Below are 25244 nucleotides of genomic sequence, written 5' to 3'. Positions count from 1 at the left end.
TTCTGAGAAAAGAAATAATTGTCTAATCAGGCAACTTTATGCCTGTGCTTGAGAAACTCACAGTGTGAGGGCTATGGAGGCACAATGCACCATTAAAAATAATATGGACAATATGATGGACCATCCATAATAAGTGCCATTGCGTCCCATTTATAAGCCAAGCTATACCTATCCAGCAGCTCCATTGTCTGAGACAAAAGGAATAGAATTCTGGGAGTTGGCATCTGTCAGAGTGACATACATTGGCAATGTAATACTCCACCAGTCTGATGTGTCTGGCGTATTCTGACCCTACTCTCGTTTGTATGGTCAACTCATTTGCATGTGCTTCTGAAATTCATATGCACAGATCCTAGGTAACATGGAAATATTAAGCTAAGAGAGTTTGAAAATTAACCATGCAGCTTTGATAAAGCCAAGAGTGGCTGAACAGCCTGTTCCAGCAGGCCGAGGAGCAGCATATACGTAAGGAATGTTCTGCTCGACTGAGCTCACTGTCAGAGGCCGTATGCCTTTGTGGCACTTGATGAACAAGGGGTAAGATCTGTCAGTGGCATCCAAAGAAGGGGCCAGAGCATTGGTAGGAGGCAAAGAAAGCTCAAAATCTGACAAAAAGTGACCTGCAAAACTTTCTGACTGTGATGGAGCAGACAGACAGACCGATGTGTGCCCCTGGGAGGAAAGCACAAAAACGTAATTCACATGCCATGTGGAGGGAGCTAGTTGGCAATGGCATTGGCACGAAGTGACAACTCAGCACTGCTGGACTGCTGAGACACTATCTGAATATTGAGCGAATGGTGGCAATTTCTGCTCAGGGCTGTTGAAGGAATGTGCTATGGGAGCTCACAAAGCAACAGTGGTGTTATCTATGCCACCTTTGGAAAGACGTCTGGATGCCCTATCTTGCTGCTACCTTGTTGTTTTGCCAAATTGGATGAATTCCCCTGCTTTGAATATGTGATATGTTAATTGTCTGAAGAATTCATATCCAAACTGCACCCTCAATCATGTTATAGATATTGTGCAGCTGCCTGAAATAAGGCAGTATGATAAAACTGTGTCGTCATGACCATCATAGAGACGGGTATGGGTAGCAGTGGCAGGACACGTGAGTGGTCCTCTATTGAAAAGTTCTCTATTGCCTCATTGATCAAGTGCACTCTTTTACTGCACAGTTCCTCAACAAGTCTTCCTAGAGTTTGTGTTGCACATTTTCTCAGGGAAGGAATATCTTGCGGGCCACTATAAAAGAACAATACTGCACAGGAACAGGCCCTTCGGCCCTCCAAGCCTGCGCCGACCTATCTTACAGGGTACTATCTTCCCCTCATTATCCTTTCATCCACGCTCTCCCCTCCTCTTCCATGATAATGACCTGCAAATGTGTGCTCAAAGGGGATCTCATGCCTGTGCTTGAGAAACTCACTTTGTGAGGGATATGGAGGCCTGGGCAAAATATCCCAGTGGCCTCACAATCCCACAAGAACACAGAAATTAGCCCAGTATCCAAATGAAAAGCACACTGAAGAGATCACCTGAAATATTTACAATTCTACTTTTGTTTTGTTTTGCACTGCAGTGCTGATGTTGGGCTGCAGTAGAGTGCCTAAGTGGAGTTGTGTGACTGAGGGCGTTGGGTGTGGAGGGAGAAAGGTGCTCCTTTCATTTTCTACCTGTCCTTCAAGGCGAGCGGTGGCCTTACAGTGGGGACCATCAACTAAGTAGCAAAACCTCTCAGGTTGTATTCCCTGTATTACTCCCAGTGCCACATGCTAGCGAGTACAGGAATAGGAGTACAGCATTAATTTTGAAAGTGATATACTTCAGTCCCAAACAAGGATAGCTAAAGTAAACATTGGTCCCTTGGAGGCACAGAAAGGAGAAATTATCATGGGGAATGAAGAAATGGCAAAAATATTGAACAAATATTTTGCGTCTCTCTCTCTCCACAGTAGAAGATACAGATAGAGAACAAGTGACTAATATGTATAAAGAACTTCAGGTAATTAATATTAGCAGAGAAAACATATTGGAGAAGCGTAAGGAACTAGAATCTATCAAATCCTCGGGAACTGGTGGCTTATACGTTAGGGATCTAAAAAAGGTAGCTGTACTGAGCTAGTTATTATTTTCCAGAAATCACTGATTCTCGAGTGGTCCCAATGGATTGGAAGTTAGCAAATATCACACCGTTATTCAAGAATGGAGGGAGAGAGAAAACAGGGAACTACTGGCCTGACATCAATTGTGGGGAAAATACTGGAATGTATTATGAAGGAAGTCTTAGCAATGCACTTTGTGAGACCAGACAAAGCCAACAAGCTTTACAAAAGGGAAATTGTGTTTAACAAATTTCTTAGAGCTTTTAGAAGATGTAATTAGTAGGGGAGAACAAGTAGATATTGGGCAGGATTCTCTGTTTGGGAGACTAAGTGCTTCCAGCAGGGTAGAATCACAGTTGGTTCTGGGAGTGGCGCCCAGGAGTAATTTCCTCCCCTTTGCCATGCAGATTTATGCATCGCAGGGAGCGCACTGAATTCTGTTGGAATCCCGGAATCGAGCCTCCTCCATCAGACCCCCAACAGGGACCCCCACAATCAGACCCCCAATAAAGACCCCCCCATCAGGGACCCCCATCAGACCTGCCCCCTGATCAGAGATCCCTGCCCGAAAGTTGTAGAGCAGTCCAGGCAATGGGTTGAAAATCCTTGTATTTGCACTTACCCTTTCCTAACATCTGCTGCCTCAGACAGAAGTGTTCAAAGCAGCAGCTGTTACATGTGTCAGAGGATTTCTCTCAAAGCCCAGTATACTTCAAAGAACTTGCAATCCTTGACAGCCTTTGAGATGCAGATCTTCCATTCAATTTCATACAGCAATACATTGCATTAGACAGTGATTGACAGATTTTAATATTCCAGAGACAGCTGCTTGGTTGATTGTTCATTGATCATTCTCTTCACACGTGAATGCATCTCCATTACCCTGCTTTGATGCTAACCACAATCTTCAGAAACACTCTTGTTAAGATTGACAGGTCTTCACCACATCAAAGGCAATTAAGTACTTTGACTTCTCTTTTTCTCAGCAGGAAGCACTTAGCTGAGTGGAACTTGTAAGTGCTGGTGTTCAGAGGGATTTGGGTGTATTAGTACAAGGAGCAGAGAAATTTAGCATGCAAGCACAACACCATATTAGGAAGACAATTGGCATGTTGGCCTTTGTTGCAAAAGAATAAGGAAATATTGGTACAATTGTACAAGCTGTTGGTGAGACCACACGTGAAGCACTGCACACAGTGTTGGCCTCCATATCTATAGGACAACATACTTGCCTTGGAGGCAGTACAGCAAAGGTTCGCCAGATTGGTCCCTAGGATGGGAGGGTTATCCAACAATGAGAGACTACATTGGACTGGGATTCTCAGAAGTTTTGAAGAATGGAAGCCAACCTCATTGTAACATGCAAGATTCTGAAAGTGCTTGACGACATCGACACTGAGAGGTTCTATCCCCTGGCTCCAGAATCTAGAACTCTATCGCAGGATAAGGGGCCTGAGAGACTGAGGAGAGATTTCTTCATTCAAAGGGTTGTGAATCATCAAGATTCTCCATGGTAGAAAGTTATGGGTCCTCCATCATTGAGAATATTTAAGATTGAGATGAACAGATTTTTCATCTCTTAGGGAAGCACTGGACATAGGGAGCAGACAGGACAGTAGAGTTGAGACAGAAGATTAGCCATGATGGTACTAAAGAGCCGAGCTGCCTCAAAGGACCATTTGCTTTAATCCTGTTCCGATTTCTTACATCCTTTTCTTATTGTTTAACGGTTTGAACCAAACTTTGGTTCATCCAGTGTTAATTTGTTCATCTGGAGGAATTGAGGGAAAATATGTGTGAAAAGCACAAAGAACTGGTCCACGTCACAAGCCACAACCTTGGGTCCTGCTGTTGTCCAAGTAAATATAGTGCAATGTGACCTAATGCCTGTAAGTTCCCAGGGCTGGTTCAGCTCAGTGGGCTAGACAGCTGGCTTGTGATGCAGAACAAGGCCAGCAGTGCGGGTTCAATTCCCGTACCAGCTTACCCAAACAGGCGCTGGAATGTGGCGACTAGGGGCTTTTCACAGTTACTTCATTGCAGTGTTAATGTAAGCCTACTTGTGACAATAAAAATTATTATTATTAAAATATAATACTATTTATTCCCTATTGAGCTCTATTAACAATGTATCTATTTCTTAATGCATGTGCGGGAATGATGTGCAAGATGAACTAATTCAAGATGATTCTGCCCAATCTATGCTCATGAAATTAGTATCAGGCTCTGATTCAGCATTGGATCATCAGTTGTAGAAGAAGTTTCTGATGTGTTGGGTACTCTGCTACACAGACGAACCAACACGGTTGCGAATGGTACAACTCAGTTTTATTGCTAACATTTATTTACAGTGGTAAACTGGTTACTGAGGTTCGATCATAACCCTAGAATCTGTGGACCTATTCCTAATACTATCTTGTAGTGGCACTCAGCACATGGTGGATGTCTGAGTGGCTTGCTGTGAGCTCTGTGCCCTAAGCTGTCTCCTGCTGGAATGCCCAGGAAGTGTCGTGTTCCCTGTTTTGTACTGTGTATGCTCTTGCCTGTGATTGGCTGTGGTGTTGTGTGTGTGTTGATTGGTCCGTTGATCTGTCCATCAGTATGTATGTATGTTTGTGCTATGATGTTTACCTGAATATCATGACAGTTTCCTTTTCTATTCACATTACCAGCCATTCTATGTGTCATCATAAATGCAGAGAAAATTAAGTTATGGGAATTAAACATAAAAATGTATTCTGGGCACTCAAATAGAGTATGTATATAGTCTGGCAGAAAGAATCATATAAAGTTTCTCACAAACAAGAAGTGGGAATGTAAATGATACCAACACAGATTTTTCATCAGCCTTGATGTAAGCTGACATTTTTAAACATAAGCAAGAATATATTTAACTTTTCACAAGTCTGCTCGGAAAATAAAAGATGCATCTACACATTTACTTTACTGATTAAATAGAAATTCTGATGAAAAATATATAAGGCGAAGGTTGTAACGAACAAACACAATATTAAATGGGTTATAAATAGCAATGATCAGAAAGCAAAGGGAGCACATGAATAAATTACTTAAGACATGCAAGATATGTAAATTTGATCTTCAAAACAGTGGGAGAGAATTCTGTCCAAAATTTAGGGGTCTATTTGGAGCCTGCACTCCCCGCTCATGAGTGACTCAAGATCCAGAGAAAATCGAAGAACGTGATTGGGTTTCGGGATTCCCCCACCGCGCGGTGAAAGCACAGAACGGCATTTTAACACATTTGCATGTCATCAGCGAGCAGTCTCTCCAGACCTTCCCCCCCCTCATGGAATATTTACCTTGTGTCGGTGGGCATGACACCGGCGTCATTTACGGCAGGTCTACAATAGCATGAGCCTGGCAGCTTCACCTCCACGGGGGATATCGGAGGGGAATGCTCAGGCAGCCATGATTCCCAGGCTCTTCGCTGATCAGGGTGCACCAGAGAGGACATGGGGACACATGGCTGGGGGTCAGTCAGTCATTCTTGGAGGGGGGGAGCCGCTAGCAGGCCTTACCGTCCATTCACTTCAGGTTGCCCCTTGTTTTAAGGGGCTGGCATGCAGACATCGTTTCCTGCATTCTCCTTGCTGGACCCATGGCCTAATCACCGCTGAGAAGAGTGCCCGTCCTTAGTGGGAGCTGGTAAGTGGATGGGAGGAAGTAAATACTGAGGGTCACCACTTGGGGCGACTGTGAGGTAATTGGAGTGGGGTCCCATGACAGGCCAGACAGCAGCGGCAAAGTGGGGTTCTCATGCGGAATGAAGACCCTCTCACTTGGAGAAGCACAACTGAACTGTGAGTAGAACCCCACACTCAGGCATAACTCTGAGGACCAAGGGGTTAAGCTCTATTGAATATCAAATTCCACTTGTCCAGGATGTTTGTCTCTCATGAATAAATGTGTAGGGCTGTGAAATGGGAGACTGAGGGTGTCTTTTAGATGTGCGCTTGTCATGCTCATTGCAAGTTCATTAATCAGCTGTGCTTTGTCACAAGAGGCATTCCATTGTTTGATATGCACTTTCACCCTTCATTGACAAGTCAATTGTGCCAATGAAATATGCAGAACTAAAGGTCACTGCCACTGATTGGAGTCCCAAGCATGCAGCGGGTGACCGAGGGGGTCGTCTGACATGACTGTCTGCTCCTCTTCCGCGGCTTCATTCACGACCGGGTGTCCCTCACTTTACTTGATTTACTTTATTTGGTTCAATCAAAATCCCAAGCATTGAACTCCAATGCTCATACAAGAGTTTATATCACTGAGGTGAGCCCCAAAGCAAGGCTTCATGCCGAAGTCTACCATCATTCACCCTGTTATATGTCCTGATAGGGAGCTTCTTTGAGGTGCCCTGTGAGGATGTCGACACAGGTCCCATGCATCCACTCAATGGCCCTGTCACCTAACGCAAGGAGGCGCGGGGGGGGAGGGGGGGGGAGAATGGCCAGGAGCAATGTACCAGTGGACTCTCGAGTGTTCAGGTGAGTGATATGCCGGTGTGAGAGGGGAGCGGGTGAGGTCACCAAGGGGATGTGCATGGTGGAAATTCCAGTAGAGGGCTGAGGGGCAGGGCTTTCTCAGGGACCTCACCGCTCACTTTATCTTTCTTTTTTCAGTGCATGATTCTGGAGGATCATGGCGCCTGTCGAGTTGGTGTTTCTACTCATAGCGATCGAGCAGCAGCAGAGAATGAGCCTTGCTGCTCCATGTGTCCAGGACCACCGCCCTGCTGAGGAGGGCAGGCTGGACACATAGCTGTACAGGGAGCAACACACAGAGGGAACGGCCCTGTTTCAGACTGTACCGGCAAAGGGTCTTCCGACGTCGGACTTCCTATCAACAGCTGGTGAAGTCACAGTGCCAGAGAAGTCTGAGTTTGTTCTTAGGGGTGGTGGACCACCTTTGCCATGTCCTGCAAGAGCTGGCATTATATCGGATGGGAGGACACCAACTGCCCATCGAGTTTAAAGTCACCACCGCTCTGAACCTCTATGCGAGCAGCACCGATGATCTGTGTAGAATTTCCCAGTCAGCCACACACAATACATCAGAGAGGTTACAGATGCCCTTTATGCGAGGAACCACATGTAGATCAACTTGGACTGGGACCAGGAGAGCCAAGGTGCCATAACCATGGGCCTCGGTCACTTAGCTGGCATGCAGCAGATGCAGGGGGCGATAGATTACGCCCACATGGCCCTACAGTCTCCTTGGCATCATGCGGCTACATTTATGAACTGTCAGGGATTCCATTCATCAAAATGCAGATCGTCTGAAACCACACAATGCGAATCATGCCGGTGTGTGCCCATTTCCATGGGAGCATCCATGACAGTTACACCTTGGGACGCTCGCAGATGCCAGACATCTTTGAGGGAGACCAACGCTTGGAGGGATCGAGGAGCGTCACATATCCTTGGATGAGGAGGAAGTCAAGGAAGACAGCGAGGGGCAACCCATGGAGGAGGAGGAGGAAGGACCTCGGGCCATGACCAAGGCCCGCTTGGTGCTGTTGAGCTAGGGACGTCCTCAGAGCCACTAGGTTTGGGAACAATCGGGACTAGGAGTGTGGAGATCTACAGCTATGGGGACTGTGATTTCAGCATTAATGTGGTGTGAGCGGTAGGTTTCCGTGATGTGCCCGATATCATGGGCAGGGCACTAAAGCCATTGGCCGGACCCTGCAGGAAAATGATGATGATGCATTGAGGACAGAGTGATGCTCCTATATTCCTCAGCGATGTGTCTGACTTCTACCTGACAGAGAGCTGAACGCATCCTGCCAAGAAACGGGCATATCATGGGGTTTAGAGACATGGGATGAGCTTTCATCTGCAACAGCTCTCTTCCAGGCCAGGTATTCTATTGTGTTTCTCCAGTTAACCTCCAGGGTGGGTCAGGCTCTCTACACTTTGTCAGCCCATGGCATCCTCATCCCTGGAGAAGAGTGGTTGAATGAGAGGCCTGAGTGTTGGTGCCGAGGGTGTGGGGGGGGGGGGGGTAGGGGGGCAGCAGCAGCGCGTCTTCACTAAGTTAGCAGTGTGGGAAGTGGCAGAGACATAGCGCTGCCTCTCTCACACTGACACAAAAATAGGTGGGATTGCAAATGGTGAGGATGACACAAAAGAATCTATAGAGAGTTATAAACAGGTTAGGTGAGTGGACAAAAAGTTGGCAGATGGAATTAATGCAGGAAAATGTGAAGTTATACACTTTGGTAGAAAGAATAAAGGAGCTGAATATTATTTTAATGGAGAAAGACTGCAGAAAACTGCAGCAACAGAGGGACCTGGGGGTCCTTGTGCATGAATCACAAAAATCTAGCTTGCAAGTTCAGCAGGTAATTGGAAAGGTAAATGAAATGTTGGCCTTCATCTCAAAGGGAACAGAGTATAAAAATAGGGAAGTCCTGCTGAAACTGTACAAGGCACTGGTTAGACCACACCTAGAATACTGTGAACAGATTTGGTCCCCTTATTGAAGGAAGATATACAGGCATTGGAGGCAGTCTAGAGAAGGTTCATGAGGCTGACCCCAGGTATAGAGAGATTTTCTTATGAGGAGAGGTTGAGTAGATTGGGCCTGTACTCATTGGACTTAGAAGAATGACAGACAACCTTATTGAGACATAGGATTCTCAGGAGACTTGGCAGGGTAGATGAGAGGTTGTTTCTCTTTGTAGGAGGGTCTAGAACCAGAGAGCAAAATCTTAGAGTAAGGGGTCATCCACTTAGAACAGAGATGATGAGGAATTTCTTCTCTCAGAGTAGTGAATCGGTGGAATTATTTACCACAGAGGGAGTAGAGGCTGGGTTATTAAGTATGTTCAATGCTGAGGCAGACAGATTATTAATCAGTAAGGGAATCAGTTATGGGTTAAGGCAGGAAAGTGGAGTTAAGGATTATATCAGATTCGCCATGATCTCATTGAATGGTGGAGCTGACTCGATGGGCTGAGTGGCCTACTTCTGCTCCGACGTTTTATGGTCTTATGGATGAAGCCTCGAGTATGCACGGGGGGTTTGCAGAGCATGGCACCACAAAATGATAGGGAGCAGGATCTGCTGGTGACAGAAGGCGATTGGACTCCTCCAGTTAGCCTTGCAGTCCGAGGATGGATGCTGTCATCCCTTCCTGATTCTCATAACTCTGCATTTACAGTTCCGCCAAACCCAGGGACATGTCATGTTAGGGCTCAGCAGTGCCCTGGACCCCAACATCCCTCAAGTGCCAGATCCCTGGGGTGTCCCTACATCTGCCTGCTGTGGATTATCAGCTGTGAGGTGCTCACCAGTGAGTGACCCAGAAGCCTGGCTACTACTCAATCCCACCGAGGTGTGAGAACCTGCGCTGGTGGAGGGTGCGGGTGACAGATGTGGCTCCTCGTCCATGGTGATGTCTGAGAATTTCCCCTTCTGAGCTGCTTGGGGTCTGTGGTTTCCAGGGGCCGTGACGATTACCGGGCAGCTGTTCTGATTGCCCTGCAAGGGAAGGGAGATGACATTAGTACATCCCGGGGATAAATGATGTAGGGTTTGAGGAATGGATGTTTGTCCTTAGGATTCTCACTTTTGCTCGCTGCCCCGCTTCTCCACCTGCACAGGTGTGGAGCTGCTCCTCCTCGGCCAGCTCAAGGGCAGTTTCCTCATGGTGGGGTGAGCGTGCAGACCTCCCACAATGCTCCGGCTGGCTGTGCCCTCTCACGCCAGCTATGCTCGGGTTTGTCCTGTAGGGGTACAGATGAAGAGAGTGTAGACGGGAGTTCTGCCAGTTCAGACAGTTGAGGCAGGGGGCACCAAGGTGACTGGGGAGGGGGGAGAGGTGGGGGGGGGGGGGGGGGGGGGGACGCGGAGAGGGCCTCATAACCGGTTGGCAATACACGGTCTGGCTGAGAGATCACTTTGGAGGTGTGACAGGGCGGGTGAGGGAGTGCAATGAGAGATTGGAGGTGGCAGACTTACCCTGGCCGCGCGGAGCAGGCCATTCCCGTCCTCTTCAGTCGGGAGCTGGTGCTCTCTGAAGATGCTATACTCTCCCATGCGGGGGTGGTGACCTTGCTGGTGGGCCGCTTCCTGGAGTACAGGCACAGGACATCCCACCTCTGCTGCACACCATCTGGGAATCTGGTCACCCTCCGTGAAACGCGGTGCTCCCTCCGTGAGACGCGGTGCTCCCTCTGTGAGACGCGGTGCTCCGTCCATGAGACGTGGTGCTCCCTCCATGAGACGCGGTGCTCCCTCCATGAAACGCAGTGCTCGCTCCGTGAAACGCGGTGCTCCATCTGTGAGACGCAGTGCTCCATCCATGAGACGCGGTGCTCCCTCCATGAGACGCGGTGCTCCCTCCATGAAACGCGCTGCTCCCTCCGTGAGACGCGGTGCTCCCTCAGTGAGACGCGGTGCTCCCTCCATGAGACGCGGTGCTCCCTCCATGAGACGCGGTGCTCCCTCCATGAAACGCGCTGCTCCCTCCGTGAGACGCGGTGCTCCCTCAGTGAAACGCGGTGCTCCCTCCGTGAAACGCGGTGCTTCCTCAGTGAAACATGGTGCTCCCTCTGTGAAACACCGTGCTCCCTCCGTGAGATGCGGTGCTCCCTCAGTAAAACGCGGTTCTCCCTCCGTGAAACGTGGTGCTCACTCCGTGAAACGCGGTGCTCCCTCTGTGAAACGCGGTGCTCCCTCAGTGAAACGTGGTGCTCCCTCAGTGAAACGCGGTGCTCCCTCTCCCTCTGTGAAACGCGGTGCTCCCTCTCCCTCTGTGAAACGCGGTGCTCCCTCTCCCTCTGTGAAACGCGGTGCTCCCTCTCCCTCTGTGAAACCCGGTGCTCCCTCTGTGAAATGCGGTGCTCCCTCCGTGAGACGCGGTGCGCCCTCTGTGAGACACGGTGCTCCCTCCGTGAGACGCGGATCTCCCTCAGTGAAAAACGGTGCTCACTCTGTGAAACGCGCTGCTCCCTCCGTGAGACGCGGTGCTCCCTCAGTGAGACGCGGTGCTCCCTCAGTGAAACGCGGTGCTCCCTCAGTGAAACGCGGTTCTCCCTCAGTGAAACGCGCTGCTCCCTCAGTGAAACACGGTGCACCCTCAGTGAAACGCGCTGCTCCCTCCGTGAGACGCGGTGCTCCCTCAGTGAAACGCGGTGCTCCCTCCGTGAAACGCGGTGCTTCCTCAGTGAAACATGGTGCTCCCTCTGTGAAACACCGTGCTCCCTCCGTGAGATGCGGTGCTCCCTCAGTAAAACGCGGTTCTCCCTCCGTGAAACGTGGTGCTCACTCCGTGAAACGCGGTGCTCCCTCTGTGAAACGCGGTGCTCCCTCAGTGAAACGCGGTGCTCCCTCAGTGAAACGCGGTGCTCCCTCTCCCTCTGTGAAACGCGGTGCTCCCTCTCCCTCTGTGAAACCCGGTGCTCCCTCTGTGAAATGCGGTGCTCCCTCCGTGAGACGCGGTGCGCCCTCTGTGAGACACGGTGCTCCCTCCGTGAGACGCGGATCTCCCTCAGTGAAAAACGGTGCTCACTCTGTGAAACGCGCTGCTCCCTCCGTGAGACGCGGTGCTCCCTCAGTGAGACGCGGTGCTCCCTCAGTGAAACGCGGTGCTCCCTCAGTGAAACGCGGTTCTCCCTCAGTGAAACGCGCTGCTCCCTCAGTGAAACACGGTGCACCCTCAGTGAAACGCGGTGCTCCCTCAGTGAAACGCGGTTCTCCCTCAGTGAAACGCGCTGCTCCCTCATTGAAACGCGGTGCTCCCTCAGTGAAACGCGGTGCTCCCTCAGTGAAACGCGGTTCTCCCTCAGTGAAACGCGCTGCTCCCTCCGTGAGACGCGGTGCTCCCTCAGTGAAACGCGCTGCTCCCTCTGTGAGACACCGTGCTCCCTCCGTGAGACGCGGGGCTCCCTCAGTGAAACACGGTGCTCCCTCCGTGAGACACGGTGCTCCCTCCGTGAGACGCGGTGCTCCCTCAGTGAAAAACGGTGCTCACTCTGTGAAACGCAGTGCTCCCTCAGTGAAACACCGTGCTCCCTCCGTGAGACGCGGGGCTCCCTCAGTGAAACGCGCTGCTCCCTCCGTGAGACACGGTGCTCCCTCCGTGGAACGCGGTGCTCACTCTGTGAAACGCGGTGCTCCCTCTGTGAGACACCGTGCTCCCTCCGTGAGACGCGGGGCTCCCTCCGTGAGACGCGGTGCTCCCTCCGTGAGACACGGTGCTCCCTCCGTGAAACGCGGTGCTCCCTCCGTGAAACGCGGTGCTCCCTCCGTGAAACGCGGTGCTCCCTCAGTAAAACGCGGTGCTCCCTCTGTGAGATGCGGTGCTCCCTCTGTGAAACGCGGTGCTCCCTCTGTGAAACGCGGTGCTCCCTCTGTGAAACGCGGTGCTCCCTCTCCCTCTGTGAAACGCGGTGCTCCCTCTGTGAAACGCGGTGCTCCCTCTGTGAAACGCGGTGCTCCCTCTGTGAAACGCGGTGCTCCCTCTCCCTCTGTGAAACGCGGTGCTCCCTCTCCCTCTGTGAAACGCGGTGCTCCCTCTCCCTCTGTGAAACGCGGTGCTCCCTCCGTGAGACACGGTGCTCCCTCTGTGAAACGCGGTGCTCCCTCTGTGAAACGCGGTGCTCCCTCTCCCTCTGTGAAATGTGGTGCGCCCTCCGTGAGACGCGGAGCGCCCTCTGTGAGACACGGTGCTCCCTCCGTGAGACGCGGAGCGCCCTCTGTGAGACACCGTGCTCCCTCCGTGAGACGCGGTGCTCCCTCTGTGAAACGCGCTGCTCCCTCCGTGAGACACGGTGCTCCCTCTGTGAAACGTGGTGCTCCCTCAGTGAAACGCGGTGTTCCCTCTGTGAAACGCGGTGCTCCCTCAGTGAAACGCAGATCTCCCTCAGTGAAACACGGTGCTCCCTCCGTGAGACACGGTGCTCCCTCAGTGAAACACGGTGCTCCCTCTGTGAAACGCGGTGCTCCCTCAGTGAAACGCAGATCTCCCTCAGTGAAACACGGTGCTCCCTCCGTGAGACACGGTGCTCCCTCTGTGAAACGCGGTGCTCCCTCAGTGAAACGCAGATCTCCCTCAGTGAAACACGGTGCTCCCTCCGTGAGACACGGTGCTCCCTCTGTGAAACGCTGTGCTCCCTCAGTGAAACGCAGATCTCCCTCAGTGAAACGCGGTGCTCACTCAGTGAAACGCAGATCTCCCTCAGTGAAACGCGGTGCTCCCTCTGTGAAATGTGGTGCGCCCTCCGTGAGACGCGGAGCGCCCTCTGTGAGACACGGTGCTCCCTCCGTGAGACGCGGAGCGCACTCTGTGAGACACCGTGCTCCCTCCGTGAGACGCGGAGCGCCCTCTGTGAGACACGGTGCTCCCTCCGTGAGACGCGGAGCGCCCTCTGTGAGACACCGTGCTCCCTCCGTGAGACGCGGAGCGCCCTCTGTGAGACACCGTGCTCCCTCCGTGAGACGCGGTGCTCCCTCTGTGAAACGCGGTGCTCACTCTGTGAAACGCGCTGCTCCCTCCGTGAGACATGGTGCTCCCTCAGTGAAACGCAGATCTCCCTCAGTGAGACACGGTGCTCCCTCCGTGGAACGCGGTGCTCACTCCGCGAAACGCGGTGCTCCCTCAGTGAAACACGGTGCTCCCTCAGTGAAACATGGTGCTCCCTCCGTGGAACGCGGTGCTCACTCCGTGAAATGCGGTGCTCCCTCAGTGAAACACGGTGCTCCCTCAGTGAAACGCAGATCTCCCTCAGTGAAACACGGTGCTCCCTCCGTGAGACGCGGTGCTCCCTCAGTGAAACACGGTGCTCCCTCAGTGAAACATGGTGCTCCCTCCGTGGAACGCGGTGCTCACTCCGTGAAACGCGGTGCTCCCTCAGTGAAACACGGTGCTCCCTCAGTGAAACGCAGATCTCCCTCTGTGAAACGCGGTGCTCCCTCCGTGAGACGCGGTGCTCCCTCAGTGAAACACGGTGCTCCCTCAGTGAAACATGGTGCTCCCTCCGTGGAACGCGGTGCTCACTCCGTGAAACGCGGTGCTCCCTCAGTGAAACACGGTGCTCCCTCAGTGAAACGCAGATCTCCCTCAGTGAAACACGGTGCTCCCTCCGTGAGACGCGGTGCTCCCTCCGTGAGATGCGGTGCTCCCTCAGTGAAACATGGTGCTCCCTCTGTGAAACACCGTGCTCCCTCCGTGAGATGCAGTGCTCCCTCTGTGAAACGCGGTGCTCCCTCCGTGAGACGCGGTGCTCCCTCTGTGAAACGCGGTGCGCGGTCTGTGAGACACGGTGCTCCCTCCGTGAGACGCGGTGCTCCCTCCGTGGAACGCGCTGCTCCCTCCGTGAGACACGGTGCTCCCTCCGTGGAACGCGGTGCTCACTCTGTGAGACGCGGTGCTCCCTCAGTGAAACACGGTGCTCCCTCCGTGAGACGCGGTGCTTCCTCTGTGAAACGCGGTGCTCCCTCAGTGAAATGCGGTGCTCCCTCTGTGAAACGCGGTGCTCCCTCTGTGAGACGCGGTGCTCCCTCAGTGAGACGCGGTGCTCCCTCTGTGAAACGCGGTGCTCCCTCAGTGAAACGCGGTGCTCCCTCCGTGGAACGCGGTGCTCCCTCAGTGAGACGCGGTGCTCCCTCTGTGAAACGCGGTGCTCCCTCAGTGAAACACAGATCACCCTCAGTGAAACGCGGTGCTCCCTCTGTGAAACGCGGTGCTCCCTCAGTGAAATGCGGTGCTCCCTCAGTGAAACGCAGATCTCCCTCAGTGAAACGCGGTGCTCCCTCAGTGAAACGCAGATCTCCCTCAGTGAAACACGGTGCTCCCTCCGTGAGACACGGTGCTCCCTCAGTGAAACACGGTGCTCCCTCTGTGAAACGCGGTGCTCCCTCAGTGAAACGCAGATCTCCCTCAGTGAAACACGGTGCTCCCTCCGTGAGACACGGTGCTCCCTCTGTGAAACGCGGTGCTCCCTCAGTGAAACGCAGATCTCCCTCAGTGAAACACGGTGCTCCCTCCGTGAGACACGGTGCTCCCTCTGTGAAACGCTGTGCTCCCTCAGTGAAACGCAGATCTCCCTCAGTGAAACGCGGTGCTCACTCAGTGAAACGCAGATCTCCCTCAGTGAAACGCGGTGCTCCCTCTGTGAAATGTGGTGCGCCCTCCGTGAGACGCGGAGCGCCCTCTGTGAGACACGGTGCTCCCTCCGTGAGACGCGGAGCGCCCTCTGTGAGACACCGTGCTCCCTCCGTGAGACGCGGAGCGCCCTCTGTGAGACACGGTGCTCCCTCCGTGAGACGCGGAGCGCCCTCTGTGAGACACCGTGCTCCCTCCGTGAGACGCGGAGCGCCCTCTGTGAGACACCGTGCTCCCTCCGTGAGACGCGGTGCTCCCTCTGTGAAACGCGGTGCTCACTCTGTGAAACGCGCTGCTCCCTCCGTGAGACATGGTGCTCCCTCAGTGAAACGCAGATCTCCCTCAGTGAGACACGGTGCTCCCTCCGTGGAACGCGGTGCTCACTCCGCGAAACGCGGTGCTCCCTCAGTGAAACACGGTGCTCCCTCAGTGAAACATGGTGCTCCCTCCGTGGAACGCGGTGCTCACTCCGTGAAATGCGGTGCTCCCTCAGTGAAACACGGTGCTCCCTCAGTGAAACGCAGATCTCCCTCAGTGAAACACGGTGCTCCCTCCGTGAGACGCGGTGCTCCCTCAGTGAAACACGGTGCTCCCTCAGTGAAACATGGTGCTCCCTCCGTGGAACGCGGTGCTCACTCCGTGAAACGCGGTGCTCCCTCAGTGAAACACGGTGCTCCCTCAGTGAAACGCAGATCTCCCTCTGTGAAACGCGGTGCTCCCTCCGTGAGACGCGGTGCTCCCTCAGTGAAACACGGTGCTCCCTCAGTGAAACATGGTGCTCCCTCCGTGGAACGCGGTGCTCACTCCGTGAAACGCGGTGCTCCCTCAGTGAAACACGGTGCTCCCTCAGTGAAACGCAGATCTCCCTCAGTGAAACACGGTGCTCCCTCCGTGAGACGCGGTGCTCCCTCCGTGAGATGCGGTGCTCCCTCAGTGAAACATGGTGCTCCCTCTGTGAAACACCGTGCTCCCTCCGTGAGATGCAGTGCTCCCTCTGTGAAACGCGGTGCTCCCTCCGTGAGACGCGGTGCTCCCTCTGTGAAACGCGGTGCGCGGTCTGTGAGACACGGTGCTCCCTCCGTGAGACGCGGTGCTCCCTCCGTGGAACGCGCTGCTCCCTCCGTGAGACACGGTGCTCCCTCCGTGGAACGCGGTGCTCACTCTGTGAGACGCGGTGCTCCCTCAGTGAAACACGGTGCTCCCTCCGTGAGACGCGGTGCTTCCTCTGTGAAACGCGGTGCTCCCTCAGTGAAATGCGGTGCTCCCTCTGTGAAACGCGGTGCTCCCTCTGTGAGACGCGGTGCTCCCTCAGTGAGACGCGGTGCTCCCTCTGTGAAACGCGGTGCTCCCTCAGTGAAACGCGGTGCTCCCTCCGTGGAACGCGGTGCTCCCTCAGTGAGACGCGGTGCTCCCTCTGTGAAACGCGGTGCTCCCTCAGTGAAACACAGATCACCCTCAGTGAAACGCGGTGCTCCCTCTGTGAAACGCGGTGCTCCCTCAGTGAAATGCGGTGCTCCCTCAGTGAAACGCAGATCTCCCTCAGTGAAACGCGGTGCTCCCTCTGTGAAACGCGGTGCTCCCTCAGTGAAATGCGGTGCTCCCTCCGTGAGACGCGGTGCTCCCTCAGTGAAACGCAGATCTCACTCAGTGAAACGCGGTGCTCCCTCTGTGAAACGCGGTGCTCCCTCTCCCTCTGTGAAATGCGGTGCTCCCTCCGTGAAACGCGGTGCTCCCTCCGTGAGACGCGGAGCGCCCTCTGTGAGACACGGTGCTCCCTCCGTGAGACGCGGTGCTCCCTCTGTGAAACGCGCGGCTCCCTCCGTGAGACACGGTGCTCCCTCCGTGGAACGCGGTGCTCCCACTGTGAAATGCAGTGCTCCCTCAGTGAGACGCGGTGCTCCCTCCGTGAGACGCGGTGCTCCCTCAGTGAAACGCAGATCTCCCTCAGTGGAACGCGGTGCTCCCTCTGTGAGATGCGGTGCTCCCTCAGTGAAACGCGGTGCTCCCTCTGTGAAACACCGTGCTCCCTCCGTGAGACGCGGTGCTCCCTCTGTGAAACGCGCTGCTCCCTCCGTGAGACGCGGTGCTCCCTCTGTGAAACGCGCTGTTCCCTCCGTGAGACACGGTGCTCCCTCCGTGGAACGCGGTGCTCCCTCTGTGAAATGCGGGGCTCCCTCAGTGAGGCGCGGTGCTCCCTCTGTGAGATGCGGTGCTCCCTCAGTGAAACGCAGTGCTCCCTCCGTGGAACGCGGTGCGCCCTCCGTGGAACGCGGTGCTCCCTCGGTGAAAAGTGCTGCCGTTTTTCATGCTGCCGACCCCTCTCATGAACCTGGAACCAATGCTGGGGAGGCGTTTATGTGGAGCTCCTCAGTGATTGCACTGATTAAGTTTCCCCGGGGTTATCGAATCAGCGGGATGCCGCCAAGAGCGCGCCATGATTCACGTGGGGATGAAAACATTTCTTTTAAGAGTCCCAAATTTCCGTGAGAAATCCCGCTGAAGTTGTTGATAGGAATTGTACCGTTTTTCTCACCAGAACTGACATTCTGCCATTTCTTGGTACGATTCCACCCCCATGACAAAATTAAATGTAAAATATTGCATAGCGAGAGCTACGTTTTCCTAATGAATCTCAATAAGATCATTTTTAAAATTCATTCTTGGGACGTGGGTCTCACTGGCTAGGCCAGCATTTATTGCCCATCCCAAATTGTCCTTGAGAAGGTGGTGATGAGCAATGTGGTGTAGGTACACCCACTGTAGGTTCGGAAAAGGGTAAAAGGAGAAAGATGCAGATAGTGTGGGAGCTGAGGACAAGAAATGTGAACCTTGAAAATGCATTAAATCAGCAGCAGACATGAGCAGAGTGCAGACAGAAGGCACCAGGGCTGGAACAGGAGCAATGCAACTTTCATGAAGCGCTTGGTGCAAAAACCTGGATGAAAGGTAGACAGATAAACATGGAATAAGGAGGAACACAGACACAAAGGGCAAAAGTGGAACAAAAGAGATAGCTACAGCACACTGAGTCACACAATTTCATGGACCGCTATTTCTGAAAGGCGGCAAATATTACTCACCACATAATTAGGAGGAATTCTTGCCCCGAATCCTAAGGCAGAAAACTTCTTGTCACTAAAGGATTTAAATTAAAACATTGATCAAAAGAAAATATAGTGTTATCACATTAAACACCAATGCAACCAAAAATATTGGCAATTTGAAAAGCTGTTGCTTTAACATCAAGAGATAAAGGCTAGTCTTTACATTTATCTGCTCTTTCAGATGAACATCGTGTTCATCGCAGGTTTCTCGTGAGAACACATTGGCTTCAGTTAGATTCCCGCCCACTTCAATTGAATGCGGTTGTTGTAATGTGCCTTTAAAGGATTGCAGCATGACATCGATAAAAGGTGTGCCATGTGATCCAGTCTTGGTTTCACTTTTGCTTTTGAGCAGAGTACACACACAAACACTCACGCAGATCTGCGGTTCTGATGTTTCAAACGTTGTGCCTCTGTAGAATTGTTCACATCTGCCCAGTCTCAAGAAATGAAGGCACAATGTGTTTACCCAATCCCTTATGAGTGATTGCTGCCTCGCTATCATTATCCAAAAGACAACAGCAATCACAGCAATTTAAAATCTCTGATCTCTTTACCGTATTACCAGCTGAGTTAGTGGGAAACAGCTCTGGACATTCGGGCCCTCAGCCGCCCATTTGCTCTTCCTGGCCACACAGAGGAAGGTTGAATGATCTCTGCTGTTTCCAATCCTCCCCGATTGGAATTGACCTGGTGGGACAGCCACAGTGACGTCCCTGCTCGGAATAGTCACAGTAGGGGACTGAGTTTCGATGATACTATCAAGCTTTGGCTTATATAGTTAATGATGGAGCACATTGGAAGAACAGGTTAAAATCAAAGTTGTAAGTAAGTGTTGGATATAAAATTGTGGAGTGCCTTATATTTTGTTTGCCACTTGCTTTAAATATGTAAGTGATAAATGATTAAAAACAATTGCAATCTCTTGTCATGTCCTTGAATAATAAAATAATTTCCAACCGGCATTTTTTTCACTTATTTTTTTCCTATACTTTTGATCTCTGCAATCTACATCTCCTACTGCAGGGAGCATGTTCAGAGAACCTGTTCACAGGCCTCCAACAACGTTTTCTCTGATTTAGCTGCCAAAAGGAATGCAAGAACACCCCAGTGATGCAGTTGCATTCAGTTTCCCTTCCTTCCTGCAGGGAGCCATTTGACATCTGCTCATTGCTTCCAACACAGCAACAGGGTTGAAATCAGGAGCTTCCAGTGAAGCTGGGAATTAAAGAGGCCTCCAGCTGTTCCACAACATCACTCACTGTTTCAACCCTCACTTCAATATAATTTACAGTAAGACTCAGTCTGTTGTAGCAAACGGCCAAAAAGGAGCAGTGTTAGTCCCAACCATGGTTATTCCCATATCTTTCAGCTTGGTCCATCCCAGAGCCCCCCCTAGCAATGCTCTGTTAAAAATGAGGGAGTATTACAACCTGACAGTGACATTGGCTTACTACTTATGCATAACTTACAGATACAATCACTGGGAATCAGAAATACAGAGGAACTGGCCAATTGTTATCGCAAAGTAAAATAATAAAGAGAAAAATAAAATGCGGCATCATTTGTTGGGGTGATCAAGCATGTGAGTGCCCAGGAAATGAAACATCGGTCACTTGTCCAACATCCCGGTGGACGTTGCCTCTCAAACAAGGTGCAGGGATCGTGGTGCATGAATAACCCACACCCATTCAATAAAATGACAGCCTGTCAACCAGCTGTTCACTGCTGCACATATCAACGGAGCCCAAACTTGTAACTTGCTAGTGTCACTTAAAACTAGTCAGCATCACTTAAAGCTAGTCAGCACAGCTTAAAAAGGGCAGGTGAACCGTGGCTGGAGCAGATACTGACAGTCCTACAGGAAGTGGGGAACAGTGCAGAAAGGAGACAGCGAGCTCTGAGATTATCAGACGCTGTACTGGAGGTCTTGCTGCAGGAGGTAGAAAGGAGGAATGTCCTCTATCCTCAGAGAGTGAGAAGACGGACCAGACACACTCTCAGAAGACACAGATAGGAACAGAATGCAATGGAGGTCAAGAGCAGGAATCAAACCCTAAGGACCTGGATTCAATGCTGCAAGAAGCTCAACGGCCTCTCACCAGTGGTTGGGGTCAGCAAATGCATTTTCAAATGCCATATCCCACCTATTGTACCACTCACCACAGCGACTGCTCAATGGTGACTGCTCATCCCCATCACCTACACACCAATAATCTCTATTGATCAGGACTCATACTGAATGCACACAGCTTCACCTCACACTCATACATTTAGCACGGCTGCAGACCTCACCTCCACATCTCACGGGCTGCACACCCTGTAAGCTATTCAACCATGACAGCTGCACCATTCATACAGATTGCACCACTCCCACTGAAACACTCCACTCTCACTTGCAGGACAAGGTGGCACACAAATCAGAGACAGCCGGAGGTGGGGGCGGGCGGGGGGGGGGGGGGGGGGTTGGGTTGGTACTGATGCCTTGCAGGTCCTAACACCACCCTCCTCACCCCATGAAGGAGACAGTGTTGGCCATTGTGGAGACAGTGACCAATTGTGGGGCTAAAACCATTGGAAAATGGCATTGTCAGATCTCCATCTCACTCTCTAATGATTTATAAGCTGCAGGTAGCGTAAGCTTTGTAACAGAGTTGGGAGCTACGCAGGAAGGGTGGAGCTTGATCTGGGCAATGTTCGTCTTGCCCATTGACCTGACAGACAGCGAGAGCCTCATGTCTCCTCCTTTGGGAAGGCATTTAATGACAGGCCTTTCACAGAATCAAGGACCCCAAGGGCACAAATCCTGCCCACGAACAGATGCCAGCCAATCAGAGGCCAGCAGCTAACCTCATTGCTGCCAGGGCCATGTGGAATGCAGAGGCCCAGAATGAGTGAGAGTCCAGGTCACAGTGAGTGAGGGTGGGGGGAGGGGAGGGGGGAATCACTGGATGGAGGGGAATGGGGAGTTCCAAAGTAAGTGCAGGGGGTGTTTTGCAGAACTCTGCTCAGGGGCGAAATTCTCCGGAAACGGCGCGATGTCCGCCGACTGGCGCCCAAAACGGCGCAAATCAGACGGGCATCGCGCCGCCCCAAAGGTGCGGAATGCTCCGCATCTTTGGGGGCCGAGCCCCAACCTTAAGGGGCTAGGCCGGCGCCGGACGAATTTCCGCCCCGCCAGCTGGCGGAAAAGGCTTTTGGTGCCCCACCAGCTGGCGCGGAAATGACATCTCCGGGCGGCGCATGCGCGGGAGCGTCAGCGGCCGCTGACGGCATTCCCGTGCATGCGCAGTGGAGGGAGTCGCTTCTGCCTCCGCCATGGTGGAGACCGTGGCGGAGGCGGAAGGGAAAGAGTGCCTCCACGGCACAGGCCCGCCCGCGGATCGGTGGGCCCCGATCGCGGGCCACGCCACCTTGGGGGCACCCCCCGGGGCCCGATCGCGGGCCAGGCCACCTTGGGGGCACCCCCCGGGGCCAGATCACCCCGTGCCCCCACCCCCCCAGGACCCCAGAGCCCGCCCGCGCCGCCTTGTCCCGCCGGTAAGGTAGGTGGTTTAATCTACGCCGGTGGGACAGGCATTTTAGCGGCGGGACTTCGGCCCATCCGGGCCGGAGAATCGTACGGGGGTGCCTGCCAATCGGCGCGGCGCGATTCCCGTCCCCGCCGAATCTCCGGTGCCAGAGACTTTGGCAACCGGCAGAGGCGGGATTCACGCCAGCCCCCGGCGATTCTCCGACCCGGCGGCGGGGTCGGAGAATCTCGCCCCCTATCTCCACCTGTTCCGTCTTCGAGCAGACCAAAGGAATTCTGAAGATGTGATTCAGATGCCTGGACCAGTCAGGTGGCTCTCTGTGATCCACATTAGGGAGGGTTTCACAGTTTGCTGTGCCCTTCACAATCTGGCTGTGCAAAGAGGTGAGTCCTTCCCAGAAGGACCAGGGGATGGAGTGTGAGCAACGTGCTGGATGGGATGGTGGTGATGTGAAAGCGCCCATGAGGGAATCGTTAATGGCTGCGTGAGATCCATGAAGAGAATCACCGTTTGAGTATGTGATGCATGATGAGTGTTTGATAGTGGAGGGAGCTGAGATTCTGGCGGGATCTCATCCACTTCCTTCACTGTGTGGGCTTGTGGTGTGGCTGTCAGCCATGCTGACCTCCTGGGCAACAGCCTCCGAGACTGGAGAGTTGAGGTTGGCGTGCTTCCTGGAGCCATCATTTGGGCAGGGTGTAGGCCCCTGTGCCCAGACTCCTCAAAGCAAAGACCCGAGGACACAATGGTTGAGTCGGGGTACATAAATCTTCCGAACACCCTGCGCTGTCCGTGGGCTGAAGAGAGTGATACTAATGTGTTGGATTTGTGTTTACACATGGTCCCCAAACCTTTGAACCCGCTAGCTGACAGTGGCCGGACAAATCAACTCCCGACCCGTCATGTGATTCGGAAGGATGCTCATTTGGATGCGGGTTCACACCATTCTGACCAGTGGGAACAGCGCTGTCAGAACCACCCGCCACTACACTTAGAAAAATAAATGAAGAATTACGCCCTGGAGTGTCTGACAATGAGGCCCTCCTCCCCATAAACTCCCCCTTCCTGACCGCTCAGCGGGTGTCTGCAAGCAACGTGACAGGGTTTTCTTTCTGAGCTCCTCGCATGACAACTGCCCCGCCCGCTGTTGGGGAAGTACCCGGAATGATGGGATGACACCCTTAATTGGTATTAGTTTCCCACTTCAGGGTTTCAATTGGTGTTGGGGCAGGAAGCCCTTCCATGAGCCCCAATTGATGGTGGGTCAGAGGCATGAATTTGGTGGTATTCCCCACCTCGCAACCTCCTGGCTGATTAAATGCCCCCTTCTTCCAAACTTGCCTCAGGGGAGGGCACTAAGTTACACCCATTGTTTCTCGCTGTGGTTTAGGTAGGAGAATTGTTCCCTGAGCACCATGGGCAAATATAGGCCTTGCTGAAAGCCTGCCCCCTCCTCTGTCCTCTCCCTGCAGCTTGTCTTGCTCTGCATGGCCTCTGTTCATTCTGCAAGTCTTGTTGCATTCTGAGGGAAATGTTTTCTCATGCACCCAAGAGGTTTGTACCTCTTGGGCTGAGAAGTTCCAGCCCTTCAGCATCTGCCATGCCATTCCCTGCAACATTTGCAACTTGAAGCAACTATAGAAAGAACCGAACACTTGCAGGAGCATAGAAATAGCCAGAGGAAATCAACCTGTGACTGACCTGCGAGTAGTCAAAGATCCTTCGAAATGGGATGGTGGAGGGGAGGTAGACCCTCTCTGCCGCTGAACATGTGTTCAGTGATGTGAGGTTAAGAGAGAGTGTTAGCTGGAGTGTTGAACTGCAAAGTGGCAGCACTGGCATCAATTAAGCATGTCACACTGATTGCTGATGGGATCTGCCTGCCCTGCTCTCCAAACTGTCCGTGGGCCACAACTTCCAGAATACCAACATCAATGCTTCACACTTAACTGTGGAAAACTTTATTTAAAAATGAGTGTTTTGGTACTCATGAAGACTACCCGGCATCCATAACTAACCAAATGGGTTGGAGCTAAAAGCATTTTTTAGGACTCGGATTACTCTTTGTGAATGTTCCCAGCAACAAGTGTTAATGCCCTCACCAAATGGAAAACAGCATGATTCACCTCACAACTGCGGGTGCCATTTTGCATCTCCAAAAGCGCTTACAGCACTCAAAACACAGCTGCCCGTGAGCCCAATTTCTTATCCCTTGTAGTGATCTGTACATCTGTACGTACATCTGCACATACACCAGGGACTACAGACAGATGTAACAGCCACAGCATCACTAGAGGGCAGTATATAAAGGGTCCAGCCCAAGGGAGGATCTGCCTCTTTCAGAAGCACAGGGCTAGTGAGCAGCAGCAGACAGAGACAGCTCAGCATAGGCAGCTTACCTTAGCTTCACTGGTCATACCTCTTGACTGTATTATATCTAGTTAAGCTCTGGAAACAGAACGAACCTACTGAATAAAGTATTTGTGTTAACTGGAAGTCTACAATCTTTATTCAGACTTAGAGAATAACATACCCCTCATCCCATCAGTTGGAGCGGAAAGCTAAAATTAGCTCTCAAAGGTGAAAGGTTGGTTCCTAACCAGCTAAAGTAATTGTTTCCATCTGGGGCTTCAAATTTCCAGACTTGACTAATGGGAACTAAGTACTGGATAACATTGTTCTGTTGGTGCAATTTTGCTCCATAATAGTTCACTGGTGAATAGAAGCAATCATCAGTAATGGAAAAAGACTGAATGGGCTGACAAAAATGTTAGTGCCGATGATTGAAGGCAGTAATCCTGAGCTTTCTTTGGTAGTGGCAGAAAATGGAAAGTAACAAAATCGATTTTTTCAATTAGCATATTAGCATAGAAGAAAATCAACGCATGATTTGTCTCAAATTGTCCATGTCATGAACACCATTTGTAACATTCATATACTATCGGCCCGAATTAAACTAACTTAAAACCCTTTCACCTACACTTGAAATCAGCCCCTACATTTGGCAGCATTGGTTAATTTACAGCAGATTTAATTTATATAATTTATACCACAACTTCCAGAACACTATCAGCAAAACTTCACACTTAACTGAAAATCATTCTTTAAAAAATAAACGTTTCATTACTCGTGATTAGCAATAGCTAATCAGACGAAGCTGGAGACAAGTTAGGGAACTCAGAATTCCCTTTTATTCAGCAAACATTCATTCTGTGCATCAAGGTGACAAGAGGAACATGTCAGCAATCTAATAAAATATAGTTATTAGCCGGGGGAATCAAATTTCATGGTCAGCGTGAGTTTTCTGCAGTTGTGACATTTGCAAATCCCTTTGTGTCAGTCTATCTCGGAGAAAAGTCAAGGATTAA

The 25244-nt window shown here is 52.0% G+C and overlaps 1 protein-coding gene across 1 annotated transcript in view; it reads right to left on the bottom strand.

Annotated features, from left to right (window-relative positions):
- Nucleotides 1-25244, bottom strand: part of cpne7 (copine VII) — a 371941-nt gene that overhangs the window by 24711 nt on the left and 321986 nt on the right. The window contains exon 12 of the mRNA XM_072518053.1: nucleotides 18320-18374. Within this exon, the coding sequence (XP_072374154.1) occupies nucleotides 18320-18374 (55 nt within the window). The remainder of the gene's footprint in view (nucleotides 1-18319; nucleotides 18375-25244) is intronic.

Source organism: Scyliorhinus torazame, chromosome 10, assembly GCF_047496885.1.
Source record: "Scyliorhinus torazame isolate Kashiwa2021f chromosome 10, sScyTor2.1, whole genome shotgun sequence".
NCBI lineage: Eukaryota > Metazoa > Chordata > Chondrichthyes > Carcharhiniformes > Scyliorhinidae > Scyliorhinus > Scyliorhinus torazame.
Note: the sequence above shows the minus strand (reverse complement) of the source record. Positions and strands in the feature narration are given on the sequence as shown.